At 37.1% G+C, this 15,862-nt stretch overlaps 1 protein-coding gene across 3 annotated transcripts in view; it reads left to right on the top strand.

The window, feature by feature from the left end:
- USP47 (ubiquitin specific peptidase 47) overlaps positions 1-15,862 on the top strand; it is a 92,728-nt gene that overhangs the window by 57,085 nt on the left and 19,781 nt on the right. For all 3 annotated transcript variants that reach the window (XM_014583799.1, XM_027767842.1, XM_014583800.2), the window contains 8 exons: positions 1,655-1,786; positions 2,464-2,540; positions 3,108-3,163; positions 6,016-6,128; positions 6,827-6,931; positions 8,575-8,782; positions 11,454-11,569; positions 14,225-14,344. In XM_014583799.1, the coding sequence (XP_014439285.1) occupies positions 1,655-1,786; positions 2,464-2,540; positions 3,108-3,163; positions 6,016-6,128; positions 6,827-6,931; positions 8,575-8,782; positions 11,454-11,569; positions 14,225-14,344 (927 nt within the window). The remainder of the gene's footprint in view (positions 1-1,654; positions 1,787-2,463; positions 2,541-3,107; positions 3,164-6,015; positions 6,129-6,826; positions 6,932-8,574; positions 8,783-11,453; positions 11,570-14,224; positions 14,345-15,862) is intronic.

Below are 15,862 nucleotides of genomic sequence, written 5' to 3'. Positions count from 1 at the left end.
TTTCCTGTATATTTTGCTTTTTTATGTCATCCTTGATTCCCTCTCTCTCACCCTCTGCCGTGTCCCACCCTCCTCCCACACTGTCTCTGCTATCCATGGTTGCTTTCTATGCCATTTCCCCCCATTTTATTGATTCGCTAATGAACTTAATTAACCTAAATATTTCCAATAGCAAGCGCAACTGATATATACATATCCATGAATACAAGTCTGACTTTAGGCATAAACCTCAGTGAGTAGAATGAACATACTATAAAGTAGCACCTAGCTGGGGCTATATAGCTTACTGCAGTCATCAAATACGCATTTTTTTTTAATTTCAAGAAAAACAGTTTTTGTGGGTATTTTCCTCCTGAAACTTTTTTTTTAGTTAATTTACATTCATCCCCTAATCATCGTCACAGCATACAAAATGTGATTTCCCATCCAGAAAATACTGCATAGTAGCTTTATGATTGTATGTTATCTTCAATAATTTTCCATTTCAAGTTTCACATATATATGTGTGTGTGTGTGTGTGTGTGTGTGTGTGTGTGTGTATTATATTTACCCCTATGTCTGACCCTCTTCCTTTCTTACCTTCTTCTCACACTGTCTCTGGTGTCTACAGTTGTCTTCCATTCCTTTTCCCCCCCACATTTTATTGATCACACAATTTCTTAAATAATCTAACCACTTTCGGTAGCAAGTTCAGCTGGTAATTTCAAGAAAAGCAGTTTTGAATTGGTATTTCCCTTGAGATTTCTTCTTTTTTTTAAGAATTATTTTATTTAACTTTATTTATCCATTTATTTACTTATCTATTTGACCAGAGAAGGATAGAGTTAGAGAACGAGGGAGAGAGAGGGAGAAAGCAAGCCGCTAGGACCACTACTTGAACCACGGTCGGCCATGTGGATCCAGCACTCTTAATGGCCATGACACTTGCTGGCCTTGAGATTTCTTATTTAACCTATGGGATATTTAGAACATATGTTTAATTTCAATTTCTAACTATTTGGGGATTTTTTCTAGCTACCTTTCTGTTACTCATTTTTAGTTAAATTTTCATTTCATTTTGGTCCCAGAACATACTTTGTATGATTTGATTTTTTTAGAATTTGGTAAGGTATGTTTTATGGTCCATAATATGGTTTATCTTGGTTACTATTCTAGGTGAGCTTGAGAAGAATATATATTCTGCTGTTGTTGGATGGAGGACTCTATACATATCAATTAGATGTAGTTGATGGATAGTGATAGTTCAGGTCTTCTGTGTCCTTGCAGATTTTCTGCATGCTTGATCTATCAATTACTGACAGATGGATATTGACGTCTCCAGCTCCGTTAGTAGTTTTGTCTGATTCTACTTTCAGCTCTATTTTTGCTGCATATATTTTGTCACTCTGTTTTTAGGTGCATATACATTTAAGATTGTTATGCTTTCTTGGGGAATTTTAGGCTGTCACTTAATTTTTAAATAAATAACATTTATATTTGTAAATATATCTAGCACCAGGTTACAGTATGATTAAAATGTGAAGGAATACTCTGAATGAAATTTCTGATATATAAAATTTTTTGGTGTCTTGTCACTCTAATTTCGCATTACAGGAAAGTTGACCTGTAATGGAAAAGACAGTTATCATGTCATTTTGTGTCTTTTTCTCCATAGAATTCCTTAATCTATGAGCTCTTCTCTGTTATGGTTCATTCGGGAAGTGCTGCTGGTGGTCATTACTATGCTTGCATCAAGTCATTCAGTGATGAGCAGTGGTACAGCTTCAATGATCAACATGTCAGCAGGGTAAGGAGGTATCTTTTAAGACTGTCATTTTGAAAGATGAGGTAGGGGTGTTTCTGGGCACCAGTAGGGTATTAAAAATAGAGTTTGTCTAGTGATGTATCCTAAGACCCCTATCAAATCAGTCTTTCACTTTCGCTATCATCCTGCTTTTATTTATTATTTTTTTTGTTTTGTTGTGTTTGTTTGGGACTTGTTAAATGTTTTCAGAGGTAGACTGCCAATTTTCCTCTGTCCTGAACCTTCCTATATATATATGCTACTTGTGCTTCTATTAGTCATTAGGCACACTGGAATTGGCTGGCTGGTAAGCAGCCTCTGCTTTGTGAAGGTATCTATCCTGAAGATCTTATGTAGCATTTAACTTTGAGGTTAAAAGATGGGGTTACGGGATAGCAGTTAGCATAATGTTGCTGGACTCAATTCCTGGACCCAGTAGCTTAAACTCACACCGGGCGCATATGCGTGCTTGCCCATGATCCCAAGAGGAGAATGGAGGAGAAGGGATTGCAGCGTGGCCATCCTCCCTTGGGGGTGATTTCTCGCTTTCTGTCTTTCTCTGTCTTTCTGGTGAGCGCACACACCCTATAGCAAAAATCTCTCCAGAAAGAAAAAGAAAAGATCGGGTTACATGCTGACATTAATGTTCAAAAAAAGAAAATAATGCAATGACTTCTTAGATAACACAAGAGGACATTAAGAAAACACATGGTGGATCCTCAGGAAGCAGAGGATATTATTCCAGTGCTTTTGCAAGGTAAGTGATTTCTTAATTTTTAGTGTTTATAAGTTAGAATTAATTATTAGCTTCTCCGGGTTCTGTCATCAAAGATTTAACCCAGGGTTAGCAAATTATAATTCATAAGCCAAATCCAGCCTGCCTCCAGATTTTAGAAATTTGTTCTGGAATACCAACACAGTCATTTGTTTATGTATTGTGTCTTGATGCTGTCATACTACAAATTATAGTTGAGTAGTTGCAACAACACAGACCATATGGCCTGCAGAGCCCCAAATTTTTACTAACTGGCCCTTTCTTGAAGATACTTGCTAACTATAACTTCACTCCCATCATCATTCTGGTTCACAGCTCTGTTGAATTATGTTTACCAATAGGATATGTGTAGTTTTCTCTTACATACGTCATTGAAAGCAGTCTTTTTTATCTGGAATATTTTAAATTTGAATGTGTCTGTGAACAGTGGCATGATTTTGTAATTATTTGGGGGAAAAACTCACAATTTTAAATAAATATTTGATGCTAAGAAATGGAATCTTTACAATCTATTTTGTGTCCTATTAATCTTTTTTATATTTCTACTAGCTCCACAAATGCATATATGCTGATATATAGGCTGAAGGATCCAGCAAGAAATGCAAGTATGTTACTAACTTAGGGTTATTTGATTTTAATCTGTATCTTAAATTAATTAACTTTGCAAGTTTTACAAATCCAGATTACCATTTTTATATGATAGGACAATTAAGTTTGGTTTATGCCTAGAATAATTAATTATAAAGGCTGTTATGAGTTATATATTATCAAGTGGTAAAAACACTTAGAAAAAGTTGTTGAATTTTTTTTAATACAGTAAGAGGGAAACAAAACTTACTCTCTATTAAATATTTGCTATGAGATTGCATTATGTGCAGTTTGATGCAATAATGATAAACCCAGCCCTGTGTAGCAGTCCTAACTCTGCAGCTAAATGTCCTAGAACAAGGTATTTAACCCTTCAGTCTGTCTTTCCACATCTGTGAAGTGGGAATAATGATATTTTATAGGGTTGTTAAGAAAATTAAATAAGATAACATTGTAAACATTTGTCATCCTACCTGATATATAGTGAAAGCTCAAATTTAGCTATTACTGCTTTTTTCAATTTCAAGCTTTTGGGGTTTTTAGTATCTAAATGCTTTGAATGGGGATCCTAGATGACCTGAACTTCTGTAACACTCCTGAAACATTTTTAGGAATTGGAGTTAAGTATTTTTGCTTAATTGACTAAAAAGCAAGTTAAGTGTTATAAATATAGCATACATCATTTATTGTGTCTTCATTTTATTAATCCTAGAAACATTCCTATATACAAAGCATGTATATTTGTCTTTTTTGTTTTTCCATAATTATTGCATTAAAGAATTGCAATTCTTGTTTCTGCTTGCTAACTCTGATTCTGACTGTGACAGTAGTGCAAATAGGGAGGGATGCTGGTGCGCATGTGTGTGTGTGTGCTTACTGATACAGACACAGATAATGTGTTAGTTCATATTCTTCTTTAATTTAAAAAAGAATAACCACTGTCTTTGATTTCTGTATATTTCCCTTATAAACTCTCATGCTATCAGTAAATCTATTTTAAGCATTATATTTTTATTCAGGTTTTTGTGAACCTTCATTAGATTGTGAGTTCAGCTGGTACAAGCTTAGGATTTAATCATCTTTTCACCAAAGATAGATTCCAGAATCTGTCATATAGTAGCTGTTCAGTAATTTACTGTGAAATTAATGAAAAAAATAAATGAAATAAGGAGTCCCATTAAAGCAGAGATTGAAAAGCAATAATCATTCTTACTGTATGTGTATGTAGGAACCGGACTCTGAAGAGTAACTTGTCTCAGGGCGCAGCTTTCTGGAGGCTGAGTCGGGATTGTAATTCATGTGTCCCGTGTAGAACCAGCCTTGAGTCAGTAGCTCAGACTTCCTTATTTGCTCTAGTTTTTTGTGTGAGGCACCAGAGGGCGCTGAATGATAGGCTGTGGAGCATTTTAAAATTAGAGCTCATTTCTGGAAACTGGGTTTTACTTTCCATAGAAGCATGTTTTTGATTGAAATTGTTCTCTCTGCTTAATGCCAAATAACCATGGGCTTTTATTAAACAGCATCATAATGTCATAATAATCGTAATTAAACACAATATAATAAAAATAGTCTTTTTTTTTTTAGTTTTTTTTTTTGCTATTAGGGCACGTGTTCTTGCCAGAACAACAGAGAGACAGAGACAAAAAGCAAGAAATCACCCCCCAGGGTGATGGCTTTGCTGCAATCCCTTCTCCTCCATTCACCTCTTGGGATCTTGGGCACGCACGCACATGCACCCAGCATGAGTTTAAGCCGCCGGTTTTGGTACTCGAACCACAGTCGACTACATGGGAGTCCAGCAACATAACCATTACGCCAACTGCTGGTCCTAAAAAATTGTTGTTTTTAATACTTGGATTTACATAAAAAGTTGTAATTGCTAATAAAAACTTCTGCAAAAAATTATTCGTGTGTGGTAACCATTTTCTGCAAATACATTTTTCTTTATCTGGTTGTGTAAAAAACCTCAGAAATAGAAGTTACATCCTTTATTCAAGTAAGTCTTGACAGTACATAGAGGGAGAAATGTAACTGATGAAGTTTATCAGTTTCGTGATTCTGCCTTCTTTGGTTAAAACGCAGCTAAAGGACTTCCAGAACAAAGAAAAGATAATAGTATTCAAAAATAATAAATAAATAGTGCATGCAATAGCAACAACAGCAGCAGTTATAAAGTTTTATTATATACCAAATAATAACTCTCAAGAAGGTGGTATTAGTAAGCTAAAGAAGCCTTGGTCTGGAGAAGTAAACTTGCCCAAGGTCACACAATTTAAAAAAAAAAAAAATGCCTTTTTAGCTTTGCTTTAGGGCGTGTGTGCTCGTTGGAGAAAGAGAGAGGGAAAGCTAGAACTCACCCCCCCAGAGGGGATGGCCACTGCAGTTCCTTCCCTCCATTCTCCTCTTGAGATTTTGGGCACACACGCACACGTGCCTGGACTCAAACTGTGAAGTCTGCCACATGGGATCCAGCTGCTTTAGGCTCCACCCACCCTGCTGGCCTACACAAGTTTTTTTAAGGTCACACAATTTGAAGGTGATGACACAATTTGAAATCAGAAATTATTTTATTTCAAAGGTACTTTTTCATTTTAAAATCTTAGTCTATATACTCAGTTTTCCTGGAGTCAGATTCATTTTGAATAAATATGTGGCTTTTTAAAATTTGAGACATAACCATTTGTCATTATCAACTACCTCTTCATTCTTATCTGGAAGAAACTCATTTTCCAAATTGACAGAAGCATGTGATTAAAACATTGCACAAGTGCTATGCTAGCAGTATAGACTGCGAGAGCATAGCAGAGCAGAAAGAATAAGGAACCCAATTTCAGAGCCATTGCCTTACCCTGTTTTTATTATTTGGTAGAATTTCTAGAAGTGGATGAGTACCCAGAACATATTAAGAACTTGGTGCAGAAAGAGAGGGAGTTGGAAGAACAAGAAAAGAGGCAACGAGAAATTGAGCGCAATACATGCAAGGTTAGATTCCATCATTTTACTTTCAATTGGAAGTGCTATTTTAGTTGGCTTAACTGCAACTCCAACTCATGCCGATTATATAGACAATTATGACATTGTGATCATTAAACACTATGACCATTCATAACTCCACAGGGAAAATTTGATTTGACTTGATGCATAAAAGCCTAGTAACTTACAGCGATGACAGTTCTCACGGCGATGATGCTCAGTACTAGTGAGGTTGCAGCGAGGTGGCCATTCTCACATCTACTGCAAGAAGAATAAATTGTTAAAACCTTGAATTATTGCATAGTATTCATCAAGAGCCTTAAGCAAATTCCTATCCTTTTCTCTATTTTTCTTATGGAAATACTACAGAGTGAAATAATCACAAATATTGTAAAAGTCTTGGCCTAGTTATTCATCATCACTAGGGGAAAACTAGAAATAATTGCAATGTATATCAGTAGGAAAATGAGTATATAAGTTAAGCTACATGCTTACTTTAAAATGTGCAGTTCTTAAAGTTATTTTTTTACATGAGATACAGTAACTATCAGTTATTAAGTGAGAGAAATAGACTTGAGAGAAAATTATCCTAGTTGTATTTTTTCAGAAACTGCAGTATTTTTATTGTAAGTAAAGCATTCTGTCTACAAAAGAATTAAGCTTTGACTTTTGACCTGCTGAGTCAATGATGATTTTACATTTCCTAGATAAAATTATACTGTTTGCATCCTGTGAAACAAGTAATGATGGAAAATAAATTGGAGGTCCATAAGGACAAGACATTAAAGGAAGCAGTAGAGGTGGCTTATAAGGTATGTTTAACTGCACCGCTGGCATTTCGTTGTTGATGTCTCAAATAATACTACTGCCAACAAAATTCCTCAGGTTTTATTATAGCTAATAGTACATAAGTACTTACAATAAATATGACACCCTATAAATTCATGTATCTCATACAGAGCATAGTTTATGGCTCTTGTTTGGAGCATACTTAGTTGCTTTTAGACTTTCTCTTTTTGTTTGGCGGAGGGTGTGTGCACTCATCGGAGAGACAAAGAGTGACAGAGAGACAGAAAGCGAAAAATCATAGCACAGGAGGGATGGCCATGCCACAATCCCTTTTCTTCCGTTCTCCTCTGGGGATTTTGGACATGCACACCCATACATCTGGTCCAGGACTCAAACTGTAATCAACTACCTGGGAGGGAGTCCAGCAACGTAACCATCATGCCATCTGCTGATCCTGCTTTTAAACTTTCTTACTCTGAAAGCCAGTTAAACTTTCTAGATCCCAGAATTAGAAATAAAATATTTATTTGTTCTTTCCATTCATTTAGCAAATGTTTATTGAATGCCTATTGTAAAAGGGCTTTAAGGTATCAGAGTGTATAAGACAACTTGAGGCTGTCATAGATACCAGAGAGAACAAGACATGGTCACTGTCTTCATGGAGTTTACAATCCATTGGAAACAAAAACAAAAACTATTTAAACATCAGAGTTTGCGATTATTGTATTTTGTTGTTTGGATACTATTAAAAACAGTAGTAAATTGAGTTCTTATGGTGTCAGCCTTTGGCATGGTGGCACTGGACCCCCACATGGGTGATTGTTGCTCGAGTCCTGGACCTGGTGGCTTAAAAAAATCACACTGGCATGTGTGTGCGCATGCCCGAGGTACCAAGGAGAATGGAGGAGAAGGGATTATGGCATGGCCATCCTCCTTTGGGGGGTGTGTGTGTGTGATTTCTCACTTTCCGTCTTCCTCTTTCTCTCTCTGTATCTCTGCAGTGCACACACACATTCTTTCTCTCTCTCTGTATCTCTCCAGTGTATACACATGCCCTATGGCAAAAATCTAAAAAATAAGGGGAAAGATACATATTCTAATCAGTTGTTTGGTTATTTTCCTCTTATGTTTCTAGCTGAATGATTAAAGAGCAATAGATTACAATACTTTGATTTTGAATCTATGGAAAGGTTAGGATGTTAAATTTTTAGAAATAAAAAGTGTCTTTTAAGGTCTCACTGCTGTGGCACAGCAATAATACAAGTTCCCTGCAAGGCTGGAAGCCATGTGGCCAGCCACAGTTCGGAACCCTGGGCCGACTTAGAGATATACTGGGAATGTGCCTGGGCCCCCAGGATGCTGAGGCGCTGGAGGGCTGGAGGAAGGGGATCGTGGCGTGATGAGATCCTGTTGAGAGTGCTCTCTCTCTCACATGGGCTACAGTTTTTGAAGTCTGTACAATATAGAGTGCATCATTTGTATGATGTGCAAGATGGTGAAACATGGTTATTGAAAGTTAAATTGTGCCTATAACTTTGATACCTTTGGTACAGATCGTAAATACATGGATTTTATTGTTTGTTAAGACCTATTGGTGTGTTATTACAGCAGACCAAAATGCTTTATATATTTCTTTTTCTTTTTACTTGGGGTCGTTTACTTGTAGATGATGGATTTAGAAGAAGTAATACCTCTGGATTGCTGTCGCCTTGTTAAATATGATGAGTTTCATGATTATCTAGAACGATCATATGAAGGAGAAGAAGATACGCCAATGGGACTTCTGCTAGGTGGGGTCAAGTCAACATACATGTTTGATTTGCTGTTGGAGACAAGAAAGCCTGATCAGGTTTTCCAATCTTACAAACCTGGAGGTAAGCAGTTTTACACAGTTTTGAGTTCTACTGTGCTTAAAAATTTCAGAAGAAAATGTTTTGTTTATAAAAATGAATATAATAAAAAATTTTTAAATGTTAGCTAACACATTGAATAACGTTGACAGGTTGAGAAGTAGTCAGCAACAAGCATGGTGGAATTAAGTTCTAGCTTACTTGTAAAGAGCTATACACAGAATTTTAAAAATGCCGCCAGCAACAAAACTTGTAGCTTGTGGTGTTTAGTAGGATCCTTCTCCAGTAGGTAATACTGAATCTTCCTGGATATTGTAAATCCCTAATGTTATCAGATGATCTCTTAGGAGAATCTTTCTTTCTGTTTCCCTCTCTCTCAGACCTTGGTCCAAAAAAAAGTATTCTTATAAATTTCCATAAGTAGAATCTGCTTTTCGGGGTTTCTTTAGAGAGGTAGACTGAGAAGCCCATCATGTCAACATTTAAAAATTGTCTTCATCCTTATTATTTCTGCAGGTCTCAGAGACTTTGGCTTCATCTATCCTTTTTAATTTATCTATCTTAAATCTACTGCACTTAACTCAGTACATTTTATTTTCTTTGTTTGAAGCTGATTTGGAAAGCAAGATTCCATGGCCCTAGTTTTCCCAAAGTAGTCTCTAAAGACAGTTACGTGGCTTTCTCATGTTCAGAATTTTCTAGTAATCATATATTTAAATTGTACCACACTAGAGAAAATGAAAATATTTAAATAAGTTTTCAAAATTTTAATTACTGTGTCTTGAATCTCTAACTCCCTTATACACTGGTTAATCAGAATCCAAACTCATGTTCTCTACTTTTATTCCTAAAAATCAAACTTAGAAAACCTTCTCTGTCCTTTTAAATTCTGTTTATCTGTTTATTTATTTATTTATTTATTTATTATTTTTTATGAAGGCCTGTTTTTCCAGATAAGTTAAGTGTGATACTCTCATGGATCCTACTTAAGTGAGAAAATTTTATTTCTGAAAACTTGGCAATGCCTGCTACAGTCAGACTCTGCCTATCTATGGAATCCCCTTGGAGAATTGCCTTGCAGGTTATTTACAGCAAGTTAGGAAAAGATACAACGATGAAATTGTAAATAAAACCACTTTTTTGAGAGGTTTTTGCTATAGGGCACGTGCACTTTCCAGAAAGACAGAGAGAGACAGACAGAAAGCAAGACATTACCCCTCAGGAGGGATGGCCACACCGCAGCCCCTTCTCCTCCATTCTCTTCTTGGGATCTTGGACACACATGCACATGTGCCTGGTGTGACTTTAAGTCACCAGGTCTAGGACTCAAACTGCGGTCAACTACATAGGAGTCCACCAATATGGCCATTACGCCAACTGCTAGTCCCGATAAAACCACTTTTAAAAAAAATAGTTTTTATTTTTTCATTTTTTACAGGGTGCATGCACTCACCAGAAAGAGTCAGGTAGAGACAGACAGAGAAGGGGAGGGTAGTGAGAAACCACACCCCAAAGGGGGATGGCCATGCCACAGTCCCTTGTCCTCCATTCTCCTCTCAGGATTTTGGGCACACACATGTGCCCTGGCATGATATTCAACCTACCAGGTCCAGGACTTGAATCACTCAGTCTGTCGTGTGGGATCCAGCTGCCTTAACCTCTGCGATACTTGTTGACCCTAAAACCGCTTTTTGAAAAGAGAACTTAGTGTGAGGGTAGATTATAAGATTATAAAGTACTTTCATTTATTTATTGATAATGAAAATCTTACCAGAATATTTCATCAGATTTAGATTGGCAGCCTAGGAAAAAAATTAAGGATTGACATACAAATACATGTAAGAGATTCAACAGATTATCTATTAAATGTAGTGTTTTTGAAGATCATTTAATTTTCAAGAGACTGAAAGTTTAGTTATAAATATGATCTCCTGAAAACAAAAGATGCATGGACTTAAATTGTAATAGGATTTAAATGAAAAACACATACGTAGATTGGAATATTTTTTTGTGCAGAATTTTCCATGCGATACAGAGAATATTTTTTTGAAAAGAGGAAGTCTTTGATTATGAAAAAGTTGAGTGGTTTAGTAAAGGTTGTTCAGAACCAAGTGGGGGACCTATGTCCTCTTTAGTATTTGTTTTATAGTCTCTAATTATTCATACTTACCCTATCATGGAAATAAATATTTGTTTGTAGTCTCTAGTTATTCATATTTATTTCCTATTATGGTCTTGGTCTGTATTTGTAACTTCAGATCTCTATTTTTATTATGCTCAATAAACTTTATGGGGGTATTATGTTTTACAAGGAAATAAATCATATATTTAAAAGAATTATGTTTTGACTTCTATAGGTAGTATATTTAAAAGAATTATGTTTTGACTTCTATAGATAATATATAATGCATAGCTAAAAATAATACTTCCCAAAGAAGGCTATTATTAACATTTTTAAAAGAGATGTAGGAAAAACGGTTTAGCCTCATTTTCTGTTTCTTTATGTGTGTTTGCTCCTATTGTGATAAATAATTGAAGAGATATTCTTAATATGTAGTAGACATAACATGTCTGGTATCTTGGTAATTAGCAAATACTATCTTTGTCATTAGAATCACATGAAGAATGCATTGCTCATGTGAAATACACTTAAAAATAACCACCAGTTGTGTTTTTATGTCTTCAAACGTGACAGAAGTGATGGTGAAAGTTCACGTGGTTGATCTCAAGGCGGAATCTGTAGCTGCTCCGATAACCGTTCGTGCTTACTTAAATCAGACAGTTACAGAGTTCAAACAGCTGATTGCAAAGGTAAGTTTCCAGATTGGTCAGTGATTACTTTGGGGTGTTTGCTATGTGCAAGGCACTGTGTGACAGTTATGAGTAAGATGCAGGCCCTACCTCAGGGAGGTAGTATCATAGAGAACCATAATGAGGGAAGAAGAACTTCAGAGGGAAGAAACAGATCGAGTGGCATGTCGAGGTAAGAAAGTAGGCGGCAAGTGCACATATGATTTGTACTGTTTTGGCTGCACTGTTGTAAAACACAGGCCTGGAATGTAAATGCAGTTTACTTCATAGAGGGCTCGAAACAGTAAACATAAACGTTTTAGCTCTCTTTGCTATAAGCAATAGGAAGTAGGGTTTTTTGTTGTTGTTTGATGAGTACAGCAGTGTTGTGATCCAAACTGTGCTGTGGAGTGGCTAAGTCTATGGCACTGGACTCGTGTTGCACCGGGGTTGGAGAGAGCTGGGAATGGAGATGTGGAAGCTGTTGAAATAATCTGGGCCAAGGTGTATGACAGGGATGAGAGGTGTGGGGTGATTACATAAATAGAGTCTGCAGGACTCATAATGGTAGATGTTGGGGGAAGGCAGGAACACAGCTGACCTGAGGGGTTTCAAACTTGGGTAACTAGAAAGATAGTGTTACATTAATAGCAATAGAGGAGTTGGCTGGGAAGCAGTTTTGATAGGGAAGGAGAGAAATTAAATAACGACCCCTTTGTGTGAGTTGTGATAAAGAACAGAGGCTCATTCAGAAATTTGGGACTAGAAAATTAGGATGATCAAAGCATTCAGATTTCCTTGGGCAAAAGGACTAGTCCACTCCAGACAAATGATCATTAACCTTTCAAAGGTCTTGTTCTCTATAGAACCCTAAATAAACCTAGACAACAGAATTCCTGAAGCCCAGGTTTAAGAACTCTTGGTGTAGAGGAAATTGGTCTGTAATTACAAGTTAGGAAGTTGAGCCTACTTTTCAACTACTCATCTTCTGATAGTTGTGTTTTGTTTTTTTGTTTTTGTTGTTTTTTTTTAAATCTCATTTGGGGTTTTTAGTATGTTTAACAGAGTTGTCCTGAATGTTAATAGAAAATAAGTGTTATATGGGGAAAATTATGAAGTAACATTTTACAGTACGTTGAAAATTATAAGAGTTAGTGGTTATTATTAACCATGTTTGAAATAATAGTGACTCTAACACTTCCATCAGAGTATTTTTTTTTTTTTTGAAGAGGTTTTTGCTATAGGGTGCATGCGCTCACCAGACAGAGACACAGAGAGATAGAAAGCGAGAAGTCACCCCCCAGGGGGATGGCCACGCCACAATCCCTTCTCCTCCATTCTCCTCTCAGGATCTTGGGCATGCACGCACATGCACCCAGCGTGAGTTTAAGCCACTGGGTCTGGGACTCGAACCGTGGTCGACTACATGGGAGTCCAGCGACATAGTCATTATGCTAACTGCTGGTCCCCATCAGAGTATTGATAGCCAGGAAACAAATCATGTTGTGAAGTCATAGTCCCCATCAGAGTATTGATAGCCAGGAAACAAATCATGTTGTGAAGTCATAGTTTATTAATACATTCTCATAAATATATACTGTTGGTATAGTTTTCTGTATTACCTTGAAAAAATGTAAATGCCAAATGTGAAACGATTTAGTTGAATCTTTAATATTGGCACTGAGGTAGAATACAAAAGAAATGATAGTCCCCTCCCTGAAGAAGCTGGTAATTGTGCTGGGGAAAAATACATTTATGAAGAAAAAAGGCAGTCACAAAATATCGCATTAACAAATTCAGTGTTTTGAAGTGTAACTAGGTTCCCAAGAATAATACATTCTTAACTGGAGTCATTAGTTATGTTAACAACAAATCATTATTTTAAAATGTAAGTTATTTTGGGACTAGCAGTTAGCATAATGGCTATGTCGCTGAACTCCCATGTAGTCGACCGTGGTTCAAGTCTCGAACCGGTGGCTTAAACTCACACCGGGCGCGTGTGCATGTGTGCCCAAGATCCCAAGAGGAGAATGAAGGAGAAGGGATCGCAGTGTGGCCATCCCCGCTGGGGGTGATTTCTCGCTTTCTGTCTCTCTGGTGAGCACACGCGCCCTATAGCAAAAAAAATAGTAAGTTATTTTATGTGGAATTCATAAGTTGACTCCAAAAATCAAAGACATAAAATTTCAGTATAACTTTACATTTAACCTACTAATTTAACCTTTACATTATACACAAAGGTGAATTGTTTTAGTAAAAATATTACAACTCTACAGAATACAAAATGCCTGGCGAAACCCAGGAGGTTAAACAGGTGGCTATTCTGACGCCATCTCTCAGAGTCACTAGTTTCTTTAGAATCAAATTACCTTGTACTTGGCAAGTTTGAAAGGAACAGAATTTTTAGCAAAAAAAAAAAAAAACTTTAAAAATAGTTTTAGAGTATACATTTAGAAGTGATACTTTGTTCTGATTTATAGCATGATTAATGGATATGACTAATATTTCCCTGAGAGTCTTTAAAGCTCTTAAAAACCTCTTTTAGATTATTTTTCTCTTAAGATTTTCTCTCTGCTGCTTTTGAGAACTCGGCAGTGTCCTGTTTTCCCCTATTTCTCAGTCAAGCAGAATTATTCTGAAAGAGTGCTTTTTTTTATTAAATTGTTCTCATTATAGGCCACCCATTTATCTGCTGAGACCATGAGGGTAGTGCTGGAACGCTGCTACAATGATTTGCGTCTTCTTAGTGTGCCCAGTAAAACCCTGAAAGCTGAAGGGTTTTTTAGAAGTAACAAGGTATGTCTCTCTCTCGTTTTTTTTTTTTTCTTTACTCTCTTATATACTGATAACAGTAAAGGAAATGAAGTTCGTTATTATCAATCTGGCTGCCCAAGCTATCCACAATCTCTCAGAACATACCTTATAAATTCTCATCATCCTCTTTATAGTGACTTTCCTTTGCAGTCTGGTCAGCTCAGGCTTCTATCTGTCCTCTGCCTGAGTCCTGCTCCACTCATGCACACCACCCCCCTGGAGTGTTCTTCCTCCTCTACTTGCATTTTTTTTTCCCACCAAGGCCCAGATTAATTCTCCCTCTTGGGTGAAGCAGTCATGTCTATTTCTACACACAATGATGTGTCCTCCAAATTGTGTTCATTGTTGCGTGTCTCCCATAGGCAGTACTTCTTGGTGAGAATCAGAAGTCTGGCTAGTACAGAGAAAATGACAGTCTTGGGTTCACCCACGATTGTTCCCTTTGCCTACTTATTTATTTCTGTTGGAAAGGAAGAAGTTCGTGTCGATTCTCTTGATATTATTTTATCTTGATATCATTATATGTGTTAGTCACGTGTGTGTGCATATTTTTTCCTTTTTCTTTCTTGCTTTTCTTTCTCTTTTCCTTTCCTTTTCCTCCCTCCCTTCCTTTCTCTCTCCCTTTTCCCTCTTTTATTCTTTCTTTCCCTCTCTCTCTCTCCTCTTTTTCTCTTTCTTTCCCTCTTTCTGTCTCTCTTTCTTTCTTTCTGACTGTTATGCTTCTCCTACCTCAGCCTCCCAGCTAGGACTATAGGTACATGCTGCTTACCTGGCTCTTTTTTGGGTAGGCAGTCACTATGTGGCCCAAGCCAGCTTGCGATCCTCCTGCCTCAGCCTCTTGAGTCATGGGTGTTACAGGTGCACACCACTGTGCCTGGCCTTTAGGTTGGACAGGAAATTAAACTGGGGCCTCCCATGTGGTCCCAGCCTGCAGAGCACGTCTTAGTGCATTCCACTGCAGCTAGACCCATTTATCATTTTTCATATGTGTTTATTCCTAATGTTATTGGTTTGCTCTCTAAGTTGCATCCAAGATTTTTATTGTTTGCCATCTTTTGTTTGTTAGCTTTTCTAGTTTCATTCCCCTTGTGCAGTTTTCCAGTTTCATTCACTTTGTGCATTCTAGTCTTTTATCTCATTTAACTTTTACCATTATTTTATTAATCCTAAGTGTGATTTCTGTTCATCTGTATTTTCTCCTTACACTTGTGTGAAGGGATGTATGTGTTTAACTTTAAAACCTCTATCAGGACTAGGCTGCTGTGGAGCAGTAATGCCATGGCAAGGGTCCTGGGTTCATGTCCTAGGACCTCCCTGAGCATGTCCTTGTATGTGCAGATGCCCACAGTCCAGGCTGGCCAAGACTGGGGGCAGATTAGGACAGGAGGACCTTGTTGGGGGTGCCTGTCTCTCTGTCTCTGTCTCTCTTTCATGGAAAGAAACAAAGAAATAAACTTAAAAAAAAACCTCTGATCTACCCCCTTTTTTATGGTAATGAAT

This window comes from Tupaia chinensis, unplaced genomic scaffold, assembly GCF_000334495.1.
Source record: "Tupaia chinensis unplaced genomic scaffold, TupChi_1.0 Scaffold144767_1, whole genome shotgun sequence".
Taxonomy (NCBI): Eukaryota; Metazoa; Chordata; class Mammalia; order Scandentia; family Tupaiidae; genus Tupaia; species Tupaia belangeri.
Note: the sequence above shows the minus strand (reverse complement) of the source record. Positions and strands in the feature narration are given on the sequence as shown.